This window comes from Equus caballus, chromosome 18, assembly GCF_041296265.1.
Source record: "Equus caballus isolate H_3958 breed thoroughbred chromosome 18, TB-T2T, whole genome shotgun sequence".
Classification (NCBI taxonomy): Eukaryota; Metazoa; Chordata; class Mammalia; order Perissodactyla; family Equidae; genus Equus; species Equus caballus.
The window spans coordinates 50,156,168-50,176,127 of record NC_091701.1 but is presented as its reverse complement, the minus strand read 5'-3'; the positions used below and the strand labels follow the sequence as shown (position 1 = coordinate 50,176,127).

General features: G+C 36.6%; 1 protein-coding gene across 9 annotated transcripts in view; it reads right to left on the bottom strand.

Moving 5' to 3' along the window:
- Nucleotides 1–19,960, bottom strand: part of UBR3 (ubiquitin protein ligase E3 component n-recognin 3) — a 222,596-nt gene that overhangs the window by 132,135 nt on the left and 70,501 nt on the right. For all 9 annotated transcript variants that reach the window (XM_023623102.2, XM_023623103.2, XM_023623105.2 and 6 more), the window contains 8 exons: nt 10,425–10,511; nt 6,962–7,027; nt 6,776–6,865; nt 5,508–5,636; nt 4,807–4,859; nt 4,572–4,705; nt 4,117–4,202; nt 2,416–2,557 (listed from right to left, as the gene is read on the bottom strand). In XM_023623102.2, coding sequence (XP_023478870.1) covers nt 2,416–2,557; nt 4,117–4,202; nt 4,572–4,705; nt 4,807–4,859; nt 5,508–5,636; nt 6,776–6,865; nt 6,962–7,027; nt 10,425–10,511 — 787 coding nt within the window. The remainder of the gene's footprint in view (nt 1–2,415; nt 2,558–4,116; nt 4,203–4,571; nt 4,706–4,806; nt 4,860–5,507; nt 5,637–6,775; nt 6,866–6,961; nt 7,028–10,424; nt 10,512–19,960) is intronic.

Below are 19,960 nucleotides of genomic sequence, written 5' to 3'. Positions count from 1 at the left end.
CTAGTGAGCAAAAAGCTTTAAAATGGGATAATGCCTCATCATAAAAGTTTAGTTCATTGTACATCTTGGCAAAGTGCCAATTAGAAAGTTAAGAAATACAATGTATTAACACTTTTAATAGCATTCAAAGAGAAAAACACAAAAACTAGATTCAAAAATTAATGACCTATTGATTGTGAAGAGTCTCACTTTATAACCATTTCTTGTTTATAAAAGATTTTATGCTCTTTTGCTAAAATTGGTAATTGATCTCCTTACCTTCTCCATAATTAGGAATCACTATCCCATGTGTGGTATTTGTACAATTCGTGGTATACAAGATGATTGTAAATATTAAATGCACAAAGCTTTTTATTTTAATAATTATGTAATTATTTTAATATGTATCAGAAAATTCTGCATTGCAAGTAATAATCATGCTTAGGATGAGGCGAAGTTTAAAAAAGTGAATTCATTTAAAAAAATATAGTAGACTAAGTGCATAATAGTAGAGATGGTAGTTAGATGTGGCAAAAATCTACAACATGGCCTGAGAATAACAATTTTAGAAACTATTGCCTTAAGAGTGTCTCTGTCCTAGATTAAGGTTTTTCCCGTCTCATTCTCTCTAGCAGAATTCTTAACATTTGAAAACATGGTAAGAAGCTTATACTTCTTCCTACACATCTACTCTAATTTCAACTTTCTGGCATAAGAAACTATTAACAATTCTCCCTATTTTCACGTACAGGGTTATTCATCTTAAATTATCAAAAGTATGACTTAAGATAGGCCTACACAAAGACAAAGATCTTTGCTATTATTTCTGTCATTTATTGTCTTTCACTTTTAAATCTACTAATTTGTACAATTAAAATGCCAATGTTTTTATTACAATTATAAAACCATAGCAATGGAAGAAAACTTCAGTGATTAATTAGTCTGGCAGGCTTCAAACAATGTTTCACGGGACTGGATTTCCATAGAGATTTAACAGGGGTCACTTCAGGATGAAGGAGAAGGCAAAACAGAGGAGAAGCTATGTCTACTACCCACACCCACTTTAACAAGAGTAGGTCTGCTCCGACCAGTTTCGGATAACAGATTCACCTAAGGCTCAGTTCCCCAAAGTTAACGGCTTATTTCAATCACTGTGAAAAATCTTGAAAGCCGCTCATCTATTCCAAGTCTGTCATTTTACAAATAAGAAGTCAAATCCAAAGATAAAAAACTGTTTTTTTCAACATCACACAACTAGCTAATATAATTTAGTACTGTATTTGAAGATGACACCCAATTTCTTGACTCTGATCTTCAAATGCCCAGGGCTCCATCTCAGTGTCTCAAACTTTATTGTGTAGGACAATCATCTATAGATCTTGTTAAATAAAAAAGCAGATTCCCAGAATCCACCCCCAGAGATCCTGATAAGAACAGATTGGGGTTAAGGCACTGGAACCTTTGTTTTTAACAAGGACTGCGAGTGAGTCTGACAGAGCAATCCTCACATCACACTTTAATAAGCCCTGCACTATACCAGAACGCCATTCTACTTCAAAGCTTACCTAAATTTTAGATACAAAGTGTTCTTTGCAATAAAGAAATACTGTGCTTTTCCTTTAATTGAATACATTCCAACCAGAAACTCTGGATTGTTCTTCCTACCTTGGCGAACTCCCTGAAAAATCCTAAATGATAAGGCTTATTCTGCTGTTTCTTGCCAAACACAGTATATGCTATTTATAACTTCAAAGTGGGCATCAGTTTGCCATTTAAACAACGAGTGTTGAAGAAGTCAAGAATCATGTAACTGCTACTTCCTTCAAGATTTTAACTTAGAATAGTGAAAATGTGAAAGTGAAAAAGAAAAGACTGTGAATCAAGACTTCACCTACTTCGGGCTCTTGTCAAGAATACCATCTATGAATCTAGGGGGAAAACCTTAGAAAACCAACCACTTAAGGAAAAGGTTTCTATGTATTTACATAGGTTCAAAGTGTAAGAAAGTGTTATCAGGATTCTATATAGATTTTAATTTTAACTGTTTAAGTTAAAATCTGGGTAGTGAGAACTATTTCAAAATCGAATTTAAAGAGCAAATACATTCAAGATGTTTTTAAGCATATATTTTGTTTTATAATTTCGGGTTCATTTATAGTTCATTTACTTATAAAAATGAACTAGAGCTCATATGTGAAGTTCCTTTCATAATTTAGAGTCATATAAGAGGGCTTATTATAACATAAAACCATAGACTTGCAGATAAATGGAAGTAATATCACTGTGTACCATAAAAGACATACATCTATAAGAAAGCTGAGGGGAAAAATAACAAGCTGAATAAACAAAACGCAAAACATCTTCTTTCAGTATACACAACAACTCACCTTCAGAAAACCAATATTTGAAAGAATATATTTATGCATATAAACGTACCTTTGGGAGTATACATGCCTTGTTGCATAGAACCTCCAGGTTCAAACACAGGAGCCTTAAAATCAGCTACAGCTGATAAAACTGATTCAAAGCTATAACTGCCTGGAATAATGCCACTTTTTGGATTTGGATTTTCTGGAATATGATGTGTGTGTCAAGAAAAAAAGATATTAATGACTAAAAGCCAGCTTTATAACCTTACCAAGGTACTCTAGCTTCTAACTGCTTTTGCTAAGATACACAAATAGTAATTGGCTGTAAGATATAAAGTTGGCCACAAGAGGGCTATATAATACAACAGTTCAATAACTTCTTACTTGTGACATTTTTAAATATTTTTAAATCTAGAAGCCTACTAATAAATAGTATGCTTAAGTAGTTTGCAAGTATATTTTCCCCAAAACAAATTAATCAAATTTCAGGAAATGAAAAAAAAAACTTTTCTTAAACTGATCTCCATTTTCATCATTTTGCACATAATGTAAGTCAAGGAGAGTAAGCTAAAAATCAGCCAGGATTTTTATGAGCAAAGATTATTGTTCAAAAAACATAAAATGTCATCGTCAAAGAAAAAAGGAAAAGATGCTAAACAAATTTAAGCAAAGAAGGAAACCAGAAAACCACAAAGATTCTTTCCCATTGGTTTCACATTAAGGTATGTAATTCTTTTTAAATTCAAAGTTACAGAGAATAGTTCTGTTCTGTTACAACTCTGATACACAGTGTATAACAATTGAATGAAATCATCAAACAGTATCAAATTGATGTTGCTTATGAAAATCTTCAAGGTTATCAAACAGGCATTTCAATAGATGTTATTCCAAACATTCATAACATAGAACGTAAATTTAGTCAAAGTAAATTTTTATCATAAAATAACACGCTTTGCCTAAAATTTTATTAAGAATAATTTTAAAAATAATAAAGTGTCCATTGTATGCTCAGTCCTATACAAATGACCCTACGTTTTCAAAGTTTGTAGATAACAGTCTTTGCTCTTAAAGACCTCTTGGTTCAAGAGTGAACTCTAAGAAAAAATCCTCAGAATGTTTAAAACCCTGGTAATAATAATTATAAGATATACTTCTAAATTTTAACCATGAATTCCATCCAGCCTGGCTACACAGATAAAGTAGACCTCGCTGCCTTTTACAAAGTGTCAAGCTTCCTCTCACTAATGCTGACCTAGAAGTCAGATCCTGGGGTACCCTGAGCCATCAGTCTTGAAGTCTAACCGAGGTCTAACAAGAGCTCCCTGAGAGGAAACAATTAGAGGCAAAAACATCTCCCTAGCTCTGAACACACACTTAAACAAACAACTTCAAAAAAACTTCAGAAAAAAATTTTAGGGCCGGCCCTGTGGCCGAGTGGTTAAGTTGCTGCACTCCACTTCGGCAGCCCAGGGCTTCGCTGGTTCAGATCCCAGGCACGGACATGGCACCACTCGTCAGGCCACGTTAAGGTGGTGTCCCACATGTCACAACTAGAAGGACCCACAACTAAAATATACAACTATATACTGGGGGTATTTGGGGAGAAAAAGCAGAGGGGGAAAAAAAGATTGGCAACAGTTGTTAGCTCAGGTGCCAATCTTAAGGAAAAAAAAATTTTAATCAAAAAAGTGATATATCTTTATTCCACAGAAATTACTTATTATTTAGATCCTGCAACTAAGAGAAAATTAAACTTTTAAAAGGATATGAGGTCCAGCAATGAACTATGTGTTCTGTCATTCATACACAGCTGGGCTACCATCTCTGCCCTGAGAATTTCATCATCGGACATTCCTAAAATAATTCAAAACAAAATTAATAAATCTGAATAAATACATATTAGAAAGAAACAACTTACCACATATTTTATTCAGCTGTTTTACCAAAAATGAGATGCTTCAAAAATTAAAGAGCAAAGAATGCAAAGCCCCAAATATAAATGTAGTTTAACAATCGTGCTGTTTGTTGTTCCCTTAAGTAAAGGGTTTTTTTAAAGATATTCTAAAAGGAGTGTCAACTGTACAACACATCAAGAGCTTGAAACAATGTTTAAATATATCCACATCCTTTCCTTTTTCCCATAAGCCAGTTACTACCACAGGGAGAGGGGAGAAAAAGGAGGAGGATAGTTAACACCCAAGTATTAGGATTAGTGTTTTTTACCTAAATGTAAACGAAGACTCAAAAGAATCACAAGAAATGTAAGAGCGCCTTCTAACATGGATCTCTCATGCTCTGCATCAAGTACTGTGTTTTGATGTTGTGAAGCCATTGTCAACAAATCCACTACCTTAAATCTATGATAAGAAATATTTGAGACAAATTTTTTCAAGTTAAAACAAAATTAACTTAAATGGCAATCACTTCCTAATACCTGTCTTAATAAAATTATGCTTACCTTTCAAAGACAGATGAAATAAAATAATCTGGGTCAAGTCTAGAAGCACAAACCTTAAAAAAAAGCAAACCAAAAAAACACCGAATTTTACTTCTCAATACTCAGGTTTACTTCTTGTATTAATCATGTTATTTATTTTCTGTATCTTATAATGTTTTGACATCTCGCAGGGCCTTACAGACCTGGGCAGAGACTATCCCTCTCAGAGCTAGCTAATTCCTAAGGATAATAAACAACTTACTTGGGTGCAAGCCTCTTACAAACAAGTCAATCACCTACTTTAACTAATTCTCACACACCAAGCCAATATTCCCCCTGCCCTAAATCAACCCAGGGCCAGGTACCAGATCGCTGGGGACAGCTCCTATGCCCCCAAAGCCCACCAGAATTATTCAAAGGAGCCAGTCCTAAACTATTTCCCCTGCTCTGCCTTGCCTTTCCTATGGAAACCCCAATAAAGGTCCTGCTCTAGGCTTTCCCTTCTCTCCTGCTTCTGCCTCCTTACCAAAGTCTAATGCTTCCCCTATGGTCCTGTGTGACATGGCATGCCCCCTTCTCTTGGGAATTATAAGTAATAAATTCTTCTTTCAATAGCATTGACCTCTCTGGGTCATCATTTAGGCACTTCTATAAATTAAAATCCCAGAGGTACAAATGAGACACTTCTACAGTATAACTTCTGCATTATCAAGTTGGCTTACCTGTAACAGGTAAATGTCAGGATCAATCATGGAATTACAGAAATGAGACTGAACATAGGTCATGGCCTGTCCTTTGATTTGCAGACCGTTTCTTACCCACATGTTGCTGTGGATTTCAGCAAGACTTGCCTAGTAAAATAAAAATTAAGTGACTTGGACAAAGAAGTCATCTAAATGCAATCTTCATAAAATCATGTTATAATGAACAATCATTTCAAAATATTTTACAACTTAATCATAGAATAAGCCTGACAATCTGCCTGATGTTAAAGATACTCAATTCAAATACATAATTTTACATTTTAAAATGATGATTATGCTTTATATAGTCTCTTCTTTTGGAGTTTATACACGGGTTAGTTTTCCATGATGACTCGATTATATTTATAATAATTTTCATTGAAATCTTTCTTGAGGAATCGCTGACCCATAATTAATTCTTTCCTCCTCAAGAAAAACCATCCATAATGCTTAAGGAAACACAGGAATAAGCATAAAACAAAGCTAATTGTTCAAAGCAATGAATATAATCTAAATCTTTAATTCACCCTAACTGAACCTTCAGTTTAAACTAGTCATTTTCCAAATAACTGGCAGGTAAGAGAGGGTCAGAGTAGAATAAATCTTACTATATTAAGATTTAATTCTTCAATGTATTTATGTCCTGTATCAACCAAAACTAAGCATAGTCATAAAACTTCATCTCTTACTTGTTCCTAATCCCCAGAGTTGAAGTTCAATAATGATTAACAAATCTAAAATCACCAGGAAAAAGACAGTGAAGTGCAAGCCCCTCTAATGTACACTAACAGGTTGGCCCACAAAATCACAGTTTTGGAACTGAACAAAACCACAATGTGGTTAGTGTGCAGGCTAATTCTTCTCTCTCTTCTCTTCTCTCATTTTACAGATGGGGAACTGAGAATCAAGCAGGTGAATTACCCCAAGCAACACAGATAATAAAATAGTGGTAGCATCAAGGCTAGAATCTGATGGGTCTCCTGACTCCCAAAACAGTGCTGTAGTATGTTAAAACTCCCCTATAAACAAATATAGTGAAAAGAATTCCTGGGGAAGTTATAACTAAATGTAAGTCTCACAGAACAAAAAATACCCAAATGTAATCTGGCAAAAATATAAGAACTAAGTTTAAAAATAAGCAATTTTTCAAACATTTTGGCTATAATAACAATAATAAAGGCATACAAATAAAGAACATCTCAAACAAGGAATTCAATTCAAAATTTTTTAAAAGCCTGAATACATACTTGAATTTGGAGTGGGTGAATCATTAGCTTCATTAACATTTCCTGATCTGGTAAAACAGAATCCAAATCTAGTTCTTGACATTTCACAGCCTAAAAATTATGACCAAAAAAGTTACTTATTCTATACTTATTTCCCAATAAGCAAAAAAAAAAAAAAAACCCAGAATTGTTTAGCGATAGTCTTACCTTACTCAAAAACATAGCATAGTAACGATGTAGTGGCAGGTGAAAAGTGACTTGGTTAGGTGCTGGCTGGAATGAAAAAACAAAATCCACAAGTCAAAATGTTTTACAGAAATTCAAAGAAAGTTTTAAAACGCTAAAACCACACTTTGACCTTGATTTACTTCTATATTTATCAAAACTTAAAATTTTAGAAGATATAACTTAAGAAAATCACTGTAGATAAAATTATTCCATTTTAAGCACCTAAATGCAAGTTCGTTGAAGACAGAAATAGTATACCACTCAACTTTGAATCCTCTGAAGCATCTAGCACAGAACAAAGGATGGAATAGAATTCCCCTCACAGTAAGCCAACTGGGAATCTTCAAATGCATGCACACCAAACATGAGAATAGTAATAACAGCAATACTCACAGCTAATATTCATTGGGCACTTAGTATGTGCAACTCACGATGTTAAGCACTTTATTCACATTACTTCATTTAATCCTCACAAGAACCCTACAGAGTAGGAACTATTAATATTCCTTTTTATAAATAGGGAAATTCAAGCTTAGAAAACTTAAGTGACTTTCTAAAGTTGACAAGTAGTGAACTGAGGAGCTAGTCTGGACTCTACTGTTATATTCAGGGTGATAAGAGGCTCTGACTACAGCCCTAAGCTGAAGTACAGGTGTAGGGTTATTAACTGGCCTAATTTCAATAGTGTTGCATCTCAGGGAATAGGGAGGTCCAGAGAGAGGGAGAGAGACAGGGAAATGGCTGGTTGGTTGAGCAGTCAGAACGCACACAACATTTATTGATGAAGTTCGATATCCTATATGGGTGTAGTCTGTGGCACCCCAGAACAATTATAACAGTAACATCAAAGAGCACTGATCACACATCACCATAAGAGATATAATAATAATGAAAAAGTTTAAAGTAATCTGAGAATTACCAAAGTGTGACTGAGACACAAAGTGAACAAAAGCTGTTAGAAAAATGGCGCCAACAGACTTGCTCAACACAGGGTTGCCAAAAACCTTCAATCTGTAAAAAACACAATATCTGTAAAGTGCAATAAAGCGAACCACAATAAAATGAGTGAGATATGCCTGTATAGTATATGTCAAGGACCTTAGCACCCTTGTGAAGGTTATTAGAAAAAAAATTGTCCAAGATCATATAGCTAGTTGGTTCGTAAAAGAGCCACAATTTACACTCAGGTCTGACTGACTCTAAAGCTCTTTCCACTGTCAAGAGGCAGTGTAGTTGAAATGCTACAGATAAGGAGCTGAGAGACGTGGGACCCAGAACTACCAGTAATCTGCTATATAACTATAGTCAAGTCATTTAATATCTCTGCATCTCCATTTTACATCTACAAAAAAGGGGAGATAATAACATCTTCTCTACTTCACAGGGTTGTTTTGAGGAACAAATATGTCAAAGCACTTTAAGAAACAAAGTACTTTTAAACACCATAGAAAACATACCATATTGCTTGATTCCTTAAGTTCTATATTTATTTTCTTTTCTATTAAAAAACCTATTTAAATTCTTTACAACATTCCATATCGTCCTAAGATATTTCTGTGTGAAAAACAAAGGTACTATTTCCTTGAGTTCAGCTGCTCTGTATAATATATATGATTCTAACTGTCCTTAACTCCACCCCTGAGTTCAACCATGGATTAATTTCATGCCAAACACTTACGGCACAACCTTCTGTGTGTAATAATAATTTTCCCCTACTTCAGCCTTTCTGTTAACTTAGTGATGCTACCATTTCAACAATAATTCCTCAAGTTTTAAATACAAATGAGAACTGGATCGAAGAGAAGCTCCAGCTGAAGCTGCAGAGGAGGGACTAATCCTAGACGTGGTGAAGGAGGAGGAAAGCAGGTTGAAAGTAGGATAGAGCTCTGTGAAGGCTGGAGAATGTTTTCTCTGAAGACTGCCTCATCACCATTTAAATAAACAAAGTTTAAGCTTAAAGACTAACATTTAGACAAGATAAGAATCACGGTGATTTGATAAAGGTAGAATCAGAATCCAAATGGACAAAATAGCCAGATTAAAGGCTAAAAGCAGACACAAATGTTGAAGGACAGGTGATCAGGGATGGAACATAAATTAGTTTAAGGAATGAAAGATTAGAGTTAAAGATAGCAGGGGGCTCCTCTCTTCATGAACAATTCAGAGCTAAAGCCATGGTGGGGGCGGGGGGAGGTGCGGAGTAAGGGAAGAAATAGAGCAAAATAGGCATCTACAGGTGAGAAGACCAAAAAGGGATGTCAGAGACCAGGGTGAGGAAGGCAACGGTGTGCAGGGGGTGGTATGAGATGCCAGTGGTTTTTCAGGGTGAAAAGAGTATCTACACAGAAAGGGGTGTGTGGCTTAACAAAGGGGGGTGTGGCCTGGCATAGGGAGTTAGATCTGAGCAGAGCCAAAATGGCATCCACACAGCAGGGCAGCCCAGCATAGTATGTCAGAGCCAATCAGGATGAGGAGGGTATCCATGTGGGGGCTGACCTGGGATGACGAGTTAGTCTGACAAAGGTAAAGAGGACAATGACAGAGGGAGGCAGCCTGGAACAGGAAATCAAAATTCAAGCAAGAAGAGGAGATTAGCCACATGTGCAAAGGACCCAACATGGGGCATAAGAGCCAAGGCAGGATGAGGAGGGCATCTAGAAAGAGGTAGGCAGCATCAAGTTAACAGCTTAACTCTCAAATGATTTAAGAAAAGAAAGTTCTTTGCACTCTACTTCCAACTTTTCAGTAAGTTTGTGAATGTATCAAAATTTTAAAAAAAAGAAAGAAAGAAAAGTCCTCCCCCCTCCCCCAAAAAAGACAGCAGAGGTTCCATCTGTCCAGGGTTCAGAAATCAGATGGGGGCCTACAGCTGTCTGAAACATGCTCTTCCTTCTGCATATGGAATATTTTGACCCCAATTCATAAGAGGAATAAAAGGGGCTTCAGATAGGAAACTTGGCTGACAAATTAAAAGCAAGCCCTTGTTTAATTCATACAGAGCATGTTCTGTGCCAATGCTTCTCAGCTCATTATTATTACCAACTACCTTTGTTCAAGCCTATAAGAGAACACTGACCAATTAATAAAGTTATGATAGTCTTTCCATTAAACTCCTCTATCTATTCACATTTGCACTGTCACTTTTACCTCTTCAGATGAAACTAATTTTCACTCCTGAGACATACTGACACATATACATTTAATAATAGAAAAAGAAATTATGCCATTCCCTAGGAAATAAACAAATATGATAAGTGCACTGTAGAATTTCCTAAATGTCAAAGAATTGATCTCCCACTTCTCCTTTTTAAAGTCTAATGATATTATGTTCATTCTGACTTCTTTCCCTTATCCCATGAAATGATATACATTATTTTCAATGTTAAATAAGATCTAACACTTCTTTTCTTAAATGCTTTACATACATCAAAAATAAACATACCTCATCTACGAAGTTAATAGCATCAAACCAGTCTTGAAGAGCTTCAAGGCAATATCTAACAACATTTCGGGTATATTCTTGAGTCTCCTAAAAGAATAAGTTTTATAAATTTTACAGTATATAAATATGTATATTTCCAACCTCAAATTATATTTAATACATAGAAATAAGTTATATGCATTGTATATATACTGGTAAAATACATATGTATTTTCAAAATAACCATATTGCCATTTTAAGAAATCATCCCTTCACAAATAGTAACAAAGAGTGACAACTATGAAAATTAAAGAACACAATATGCTACCATTTATTCAATATATTCCTGAAAATGAATTAAAGCTGAAATAGATTTGAGATGTAAAGGGAGTTCCATTTCAAGAGATCTCAAAAATATTTAAGTTCCCTAATGTTACTGACTATTGGGTACAGTTTCTTTTGGGATGATGACAAAGTTGTGGAAATGGATAGCAGTAATGGTTGGACAACACTGAGAATCAATTTAATGTCATGAATTGCACCCCTAAAAATGGTTGAAGTGGGAAGAGTGACATCAGCATCGTGGAGGAGTGAGCTCTCTCTGTAAACTCTCCCCTCTAAGATATAATGAAAAGGACATTCATATTCCAACAGAGGACATCCAGCCAACACAAAAGATGTCTGAGAGACCCATGCAGCCATACGTCAGAAGGTGGTGGTGCTGGAGCACGCCCCCAACCCCGAGGAAGTGGAACAAGGTAAGAGAAAGCTTCTCTTCCTCCCCAGAGGGCAGCAACCCAGGGATAGCACATGGATACTGAGAGGAAAGGGGGGAGGGAGCAGGAGCCCTCTGCAGGAACACCATAGCTCACCTAGGTTGCTCACAGCCCAGTAGAAAGCCCCACACAGAGGTGACTAGCTATTGCAGGGGTGTCTTCATCAAGCCAATACTCCAGGATAGCAAGGGTAGAGCAAGAAGCCCCCGAGATCCCACAGGAAAGAGAAAGTGCACCTCCCCCTGCCCAGCATGGGGGAGCTGTTCCTCAGAGTGCAGCAGGGTCAGAATATGCAGCTCTTGACCCCCACCCAGTGGCGACAGGTGGAAGTGGTGATCAAATACCACCACAATTTGGGAGCACAAATCCATGCCCTCTAGCAGAATGAAAAATATATTTAATCTCCAGACCAGAAGGAAAATGACAAGTATCCAGAAATCAATCCTGAAGACACAGAAATCTATAACCTAAATGAAAGAGAATTTAAAATAGCTATCATTAAAAAACTCAACGAGTTAAGAGAATGCAGATAGTTCAATGAATTCAGGAGCTATGTCACAAAAGAGACTGAAACTATAAAGAAGAACCAATGAGAAATATCAGAAATGAAAAACACAATGGATAAGATAAAAAGAACATGGATTCCCTGAAAAAACAGAGCTGATATCATAGAGGAATGAATCAGCAACATCGAGGACAGAAATATAGAAATGCTTCAGATGGACGAGGAGAGGAAAGGGAACTAAGACTAAAAAGAAATGAAAAGGGGCCAGCTCCATGGCTGAGCAGTGAAGTTCACACACTCTGCTTCAGCAGCCCAGGGTTTCACTGGTTCAGATCTTGGGCACAGACATGGCACCACTCATCAGGCCATGATGAGGTGAAGCCCCACATGCCACAACTAGAAGGACTCACAACTAAAATATACACCTGTGTACTGGGGTATTTGGGGAGAAAAAAGCAGAAAAAAAAAAGATTGGCAACAGTTGTTAGCTCAGGTGCCAATCTTTTAAAAATAAAAAAAAGGAATAAAGAAGTCTCCGAGAAATATCCAACTCAATTAGGAAATGCAACATAAGGATTATAGGCATTCCAGAGGGAGAAGAGAAGGAAAATGGAGCAGAAAGCTTGTTCAAAGAAATAATAGCAGAGAACTTTCCAAACCTGGAGAAGGAGATGGAAATCCATATGAAAGAAGTCAACAGAGTCCTAATATATCAATGTAAAATGACCTACTGCAAGGCATATAGTAGTGAAGCTGGCAAAAGTCAATGACAAAGGAAAAATACTAAGGGCAGCAAGGCAGAAGAAAATAACCTACAAAGGAACCCCAACAGGCTTTCAGCAATTTCTCAGCAGAAATCTTACAGGCTAGGAGAGACTGGAACGACATTCAAATCTTTGAAAGACAAAAACTTTCAGCCAAGAATATTCTATCCAGCAAAAATATACTTCAGATAAGATAGAGAAATAAAACTTTCCCAGATAAACAAAAGCTAAGGGAATTCATTGCCACAAGACACCCTCTACAAGAACTCCTCAAGAAGGCCCTCATACCTGAAAAAAAAGAATAAAGAGGTTACAAAGGCCAGAGTAAGGAGATAAACAGGTGGACAAAATCAGAAAATTGTAGCTATCAGAACAGGTTAGCAAATACTCAAGTAGAACATTAAAGATAAAGGGAAGGAAAACACCAAAAACAAAGATAATCTTGTCATTTTAACCACAAACTCAAAACACAAGATGGAATAAGATGTGAGAAAAACAACTCAGGAGGGGAAGAGGCAGGGGACTGAATCAACTTAGTCCAGGGAAATAAGAGGCCATCAGAAAATGAACTATCTCATCTATGAGATTTTGCATACAAACCTCTTGGTAACCACTAAACAAAAAAGCAGAACAGAGACACAAATAATAAACAAGGAGAAAAATATGAAAATCAGCACAAAAAAACTACCTAACAGAATTGGTAGTCCAAAATATACAGGATGAAAGAGAAAGGAAATGTAGGAGAACCAGAAAACAAGTGAAAAAATGGCAGCATTAAGCCCTCATATATCAATAATCACTCTAAATGTAAATGGATTGAATTCTCCAATAAAAAGACACAACAGTGGTGAGATGCATTAAAGAACAAGATGCAACAATAAGCTGCCCCCAGGAAACACATCTCAGCTCCAACAACAAACACAGGCTCAGAGTGAAGGTTTGGAAGACGATACTCTAAGCTAATGGAAAACAAAAGAAAGCAGATGTCGTAATACTTATATCAGACAAAGTAAACTTCAAGATAAGACAGGTAAAGAGAGACAAAGAGGGGCAGTATGTAATGATCAAAGGGACACTCCACCAAGAAGATATAACACTTACAAACATCTATGCACCCAACATAGGCGCACCAAAATACATAAAGCAACTATTAACAAACCTTAAAGGAGACATTAACAACAAGGCAATAATAGGAGGGGACCTCAGCACTCCACTCACATCAATGGATAGATCATCCAGACAGAAAGTCAATAAAGAGGGGCCAGCCCGGTGGCTGAGTGGTTAAAGTTTGTGTGCTCTGCTTCAGCAGCCCAGGGTTTCACTAGTTTAGATACTGGGTGCGGACCTAGCACGGCTCATCAAGCCAGGCTGAGGCAGCATCCCACACAGCACAACTAGAAGGACCTACAACTAGAATATACAACTATGTACTGGGGGACTTTGGGGAGAAGAAGAAGAAGGAAAACAAAAGGTTGGCAACAGATGTTAGCACAGGGGCAACCTTTAAAAAAAAAAAAAAAAAACAGAAAGAAAGTCAACAAGGAAACAGTGGAATTAAATGAAAAACTAGACCAGATGAACTTGATAGATAGATATAGAACACTCTATCCAAAAACAGCAGAATACACATTCTTCTCAAGTGTGCATGGAACATTTTCAAGCATAGACCATATGCTGAGAAACAAGGGAAGCCTCAATAAACTTAACAAGATTGAAAATAATAATAAGTATCTTTTCTGACCATAATGCCATGAAACTAGAAATTAATTACAAGAAAAAAGCTAAGAAAGGGACAAAGAGGTGGAGACTAAACAACATGCTACTGACCAACCAATGGATCATTGAAGAAATTAAAGGAGAAATAAAAAAATATCTGGAGACAAATGAAAATGGAAACATACCACACCAACGCATATGAGATGCAGCAAAAGTAGTGCTAAGAGGGAAATACAGCGCAATACAGGTTCACCTTAACAAACAAGAAATGGTTGAAGTGGTAAATTTTATGTTATGATATTTTGCCACAATAAAAAATAAAAAAAGGAGGGCAGAACATATCAGTACTACAAGAAGCCTGTGAATATCTTAGCTTGCAACAGGATTTACAAGAAGAGAGGTTAAGTGTGTGCCACTCAAAATAAGGGTATTGTGAAAGAAAATTATAATGTTTTATGGAGAAATAGACGGGCAAGTATTAAGTTAAATGGAAAAATAAATCATGATAGCATCTCTTAAAAAAACATGGGCAGGGGGCCGGCCCCGTGGCCAAGTGGTTAAGTTCGCATGCTCCGCTTGAGCGGCCAAGGGTTTCGCTGGTTCGGATCCTGGGCATGGACATGGCACCACTCATTGGGCTGCGCTGAAGTGGCGTCCCACATGCCACAGCTGGAAGGACCCACAACTAAAATATACAACTATGTACTGGGAGGATTTGGGGAGAAGCAGCAGAAAAAAAAAAAAAGATTGGCAACAGTTGTTAGCTCAGGTGCCAATCTTTAAAAAAAAAAAAAAGGGCAGGGGCCGGCCCATGGCCGAGTGGTTGAGTTTGTGCACTCCAATTCGGCAGCCCAGGGTTTCGCCAGTTCGGATCCTGGGCATGGATATGACACCACTCGTCAGGCCGGACCCACAACTAAAAACACACAACTATATACTGGGGGGCTTTGGGGAAAAAAAGGAAAAATAAATTCTTTACCCAAAAAAAGGGCAAAGGATTTGAAGAGACATTTCTCCAAAGAAGATCTACAAATGGCTAGTAAGCAGAAGATGCTCAACACTATCAGTCATTAGAAAAGTGCAAATGAAAGCCACAATGAGATACCATTTCACACCTACTAGGATGGCTACAATTTTAAAAATGTAAAATAAAAAATGTTGGCAAAGATGTGGAGAAATTGGAACTCTCACACATTGCTGGTAAAAATGTAAAACGGTGCAGCCACTTTGAAGACAAACATACAGTCACCATATGACCAAGCAATTCTATCCTCATGTACCCAATAGAATTAAAAACATATGTTCACACAAAAACTTGTATACAAATGTTCACAGGAGCATTATCCATAGTAGCCAAAAAATAGAATCAACTCAAAAATGGACAAGTAAAATGTGGAATATCTATGCAATGGAATACTATTCAGCCATAAAAAGGAATGAAGTACTAATATATGCTGCAACATAGTTGAACCATGAAAACATTATGCTAAGTGAAAGAAACCAGACACAAAAGACGAGGTATTTTATGATTCCATTTATATGAAATGTCCAGATTAGCTACATTCATAGAGACAGAAGGGAAATCAGCAGTTTCCAGGGGACAAGAAGAGGCTGGAATTGGGAGGTATAAGGTTTCTTTAGGAGGTGATGGAAACGTTGTGGAATTAGTGGTAATGGTTGCACAACTTTGTGAATATACTATAATATACTGAATTGTACACTTTAAAATGGTTAAAATGGTGAATTTTACATTATGTGAATTTTATTTCAATAAAAAAAGTTTTTAAAAAAAGACATTTGGGGACATCATGTATAATAAAAGGGTAGGTACCATCAAAGTCCAACAGATTAAACTCTTCAACTACATATATAAATTACTCTGCGCCTTTAAAGAAAGCTACAAGTCTCACATTCATTGCTGACTTCTCCTTCACCCAGCTCAGTCTCCATGTCCTAGTCTTTCTCGTTATCATGTAGGTTCACTCCTAGTTCTGCTACCATCCAAACTAAATATTACTTATCTAGTTCCCTTGCCAACAGTCTCATCCTGTTTTAATCTATCCTATGAGAGTTATCTTTACAAAAATATTATTTTGCACATTCTGTCCCCTATCTCTTACTAAAAAAAATTTAATCGCACTTATAAGTTCCCATAAATAATGTGTCAGAACCAAGCTAAAGTGGCACATAATTCATGAATAAAGAAACACCTAAAACCAAATCTTCTCCCATTTTATCAAGAGTTTGGGTAAAGGGGTACCATTATACCCTCTCGGCACAAATGTAAACTGATACAACCTTTCTGGAGAACCATCTGAAAAGTAGGCATCAAGAGTTTTTAAAAAGCTGACCAGGTAATTCCATTCCTAAATACAGCATATTAATTATGTTCAGATCATCTCTTTCCCTTCTCTCCACCACCAACACACCCACTCCAAAAAATTCAGTATGTATGCTGACTTAATACTTACTAGTTTTATGACCTTGAGCAAATTACTTAAATTTTATGAGCCTCAATTTCTCCACGTGTAAAAATGGGCATAAAACTACCTACCCCCTAGTACTGTTACGAAGAAGTAAATGAAATAAAGTACGTAAAATGTTCCATGTCATATTCTAGCACTCTGACAAGTGGTTAAGTGCTCCAAAGAGTCATGGTCAGACACAACTTCCGTCAAGTCTGCAGTAACCTAAAGTTGCCACTAGATGGACATTTTAGAGCTTATCTGTTCTGTTCAGAAAACAAAAATTAACAAGATTTTAGAAACGTGCCACCCCTTAATCAAATCTATCCAATCTATCTATTAATCTCTTACCAATCTAGCATTACTTCTTTAACTAGCCCTTAGAATTTTCCAGAACCAAACAGCATTCAGGACAATCATACAAAGAAAGAAAGCTGTCAGGTGAAGTTCCCTTTAGTTTTATATTTTATAATTAGAGAACATAAATATAAATAGCTTGTTTTTACTTCAAATAAGCTTTTTTTCTAGTTTAAATTTCTGAAGCTGACAACACAGGTGCTAAAAAAGCTCTAGACATTCTTGCTTATTAGATAATGATAGCAAAGTAGCAAAGAGCACTGGTTCTGAAATCAGATGGATTTGTTTCCAAACTCAGCTTCCACTTGTAGGCATGTGAACTTCAGCAAGTTGTTTAACCTCTGAAAGAAAGGGATGATACTATCTACTTTACAAGAGATGCTATGAGGATGAGATAAGAATATAGTATGAGAACAATGTTTGGCATAGTGCAGGTGCTCATCAAGAGAACGTCTTGTCTTAGAACCAGATGATCCTTCAACTGAGAAACTACTCTCTGAGGTACCACCAGGACCATATGAGCTTGTTTTCTCTCTGGTTCTCTTCACTTCTTATGGTTACAGGAACCATAACATAGTGCAACCCTAGCCTTCAAAGCTGAAAATTAAACTAATGCCTGGAAACAGTGATTTCTCATTGTCACAGGGATAAACATAAGCCCAGCCTCACAATCCAAATTCATCCTAAACATACTTGTCAGAATAATATTCCTAAAATATTGATCTTTTCATATCAACATCACATCAATCCTCCCTCCTGAATCACTGTCTTCCGTTGGCTTATATGATACCACATTCTTGTTTTCCTCCTCCCTCTTTCTCTGACCTCTAAATGTTAGTTCTTTCTTCAGGGTCCATTTCTCTTCTCTCTCTACTTCACCTCACCACACTGCCATATAGATGGTGATAATACCAACTATATTCCCAAAGGTCTAAAATTTATAACCTTGGTGCAGACTTCTCTTTTGAGCACGAGACTCATCTATCCAATTGCCTATTCACTCTTTCCACTTGGATATTTCACAGGCATATCAAACTTATATCTAAAACTAACTCTGATCTCTCTAAACATGTTTTGCTATCCATCTTTTCCACCTCTGTAAATATTACCTCCATACATAGTTACCCAAAAGTCCTTCTCACTCACTTCTCAATAACACAATCCATCACTAAACCTGCTGATTATTTTGAAAATACATCTTCAATATCCAAAGCGCATCTTGAATGCATCTTTAATTGCACACCTGAATTTCTTATTTAGACTATTGTCACAGCATCTTAATTTTGCTTCTACTCTTAATGCCCCCCAGGCTTCCCTCAATCCAGTCTTTTCAGCAACCAGAATGATCTTTTAAATGTAAATATGAACACATTAAACCCTGCTTAAAAATCTTTACTGCCTTCTCCTTAAAATTAAATCTAAAGCTCATTAACATGATCTATAATGACCTGCATTAATAATCTGATTCCTGTCTCTCTCTCTAACTCCATCTTGTTCCATTCTGTGGCTCCAGCCACAAATTCCTTAAAAGGATCAACCACTTTCCTACTAGAGGTAGTCTATTTCATTCTATCTCCCCTACCAGCACTAACCCCACTTTTATTCTTAACATAGCTGACTCCCTCATATTCTTTCTTCAGAAACACCTTCCCTGATCCTCAAATCTAATCAGTCTCCACACTCATTACTCTCATAGCAACTTGATATTTTCCTATAGAATGCTTACAAAAGCTTACAAAATAAATCTATGTGTTTACTTACTTAATGTCTATCTACCCTATCAGATAGCTCCAAGAGAGCAAGAACCACGTCTATTTGTTTCAACACCAAAAATCCAAGCATCTAGATAGTGTCTGGCATAGAATAGCATTCTATGAATGAACAAACTAACTTCATTTTACATGACAGTTTTTTGGTAAACACTACAGAGAAGACTAAACAAGGTACTATGAAAATACTGAGACTGGAATCATAAATCTGACTGAAAGAACTTAAATGAGCAGATTACATATCAGCTGAGTCTTATGAGCAGAATTTTTGAAGAGCTAACGCTAATGGTTCTTCACTCTGGTTAGAATCACTGCTGAGGTCCTATTGCACATCAAACAAATCAAAATCTCTGACAGTGGGGCTTAGGCACATATATTTTTAAAGCTTCCCAAATGATCCTCAAGTAAGAGAAGCACTGGACAACAGAGAGAGAGAGCATGTGTCAAAAAAGGGATTAGCTTGAACAAAAGCACAGGAACCAAGAAAGGACACTGCATGTTAAGAAATGGTAATCAATCCAATGAAAGCACGGAGGTAGAGAGGATATAGTTCTGAGAGACAAGCTGAGGGCAAATTGTGGAGGATCTTAAATGCCTCTTAGGAAATACAGACATTACCCTGTAGACAGATGAGAACTTGAATGATTTTTAAGCAAAGGAGAGATATGCACAGAGCTTAGAAAAGTAACTTAAGTATTGGGACAGTTTAGAGTAGGAAGAATCTAGAGGCAAGAAAACCAGTTAAGAAATTACCTTAACAACCCAGATTTTTAAAATATAAAGAAATAAATTAAGATAGAGGAAAGAAGTGGTAGGGAGACATTTCTGGAACGGAGGAGGGAATTCATGGTATCTGATTACAGGTTGAACACAGCTGGTATATCAAGGCGAGACGGTTTCTACGTTGAATAATTGCGTCATTTAAGATACCATTAAATGGCATAGAGGACACAGTATGGATAGACAACTTTTAAAAGTCAGTTAGGGATCTGATAAAATTCATGTACCTATAAGGAGATCTGCATGAATAACCAGAGCTGTCAGAAATCTGAACCTGACTAGACTGTAACAAAGTTGTGAGTCATCTGCACTTGGAGAAGGCTGAAGTCATGAGAGAAAATATAAATCTGCTTAAAGGAACACACACATTTAAAGAGTACCTGGAAGAGAGCCTCATAATGACCCTGTGAGGAAGGGCAGGTTTT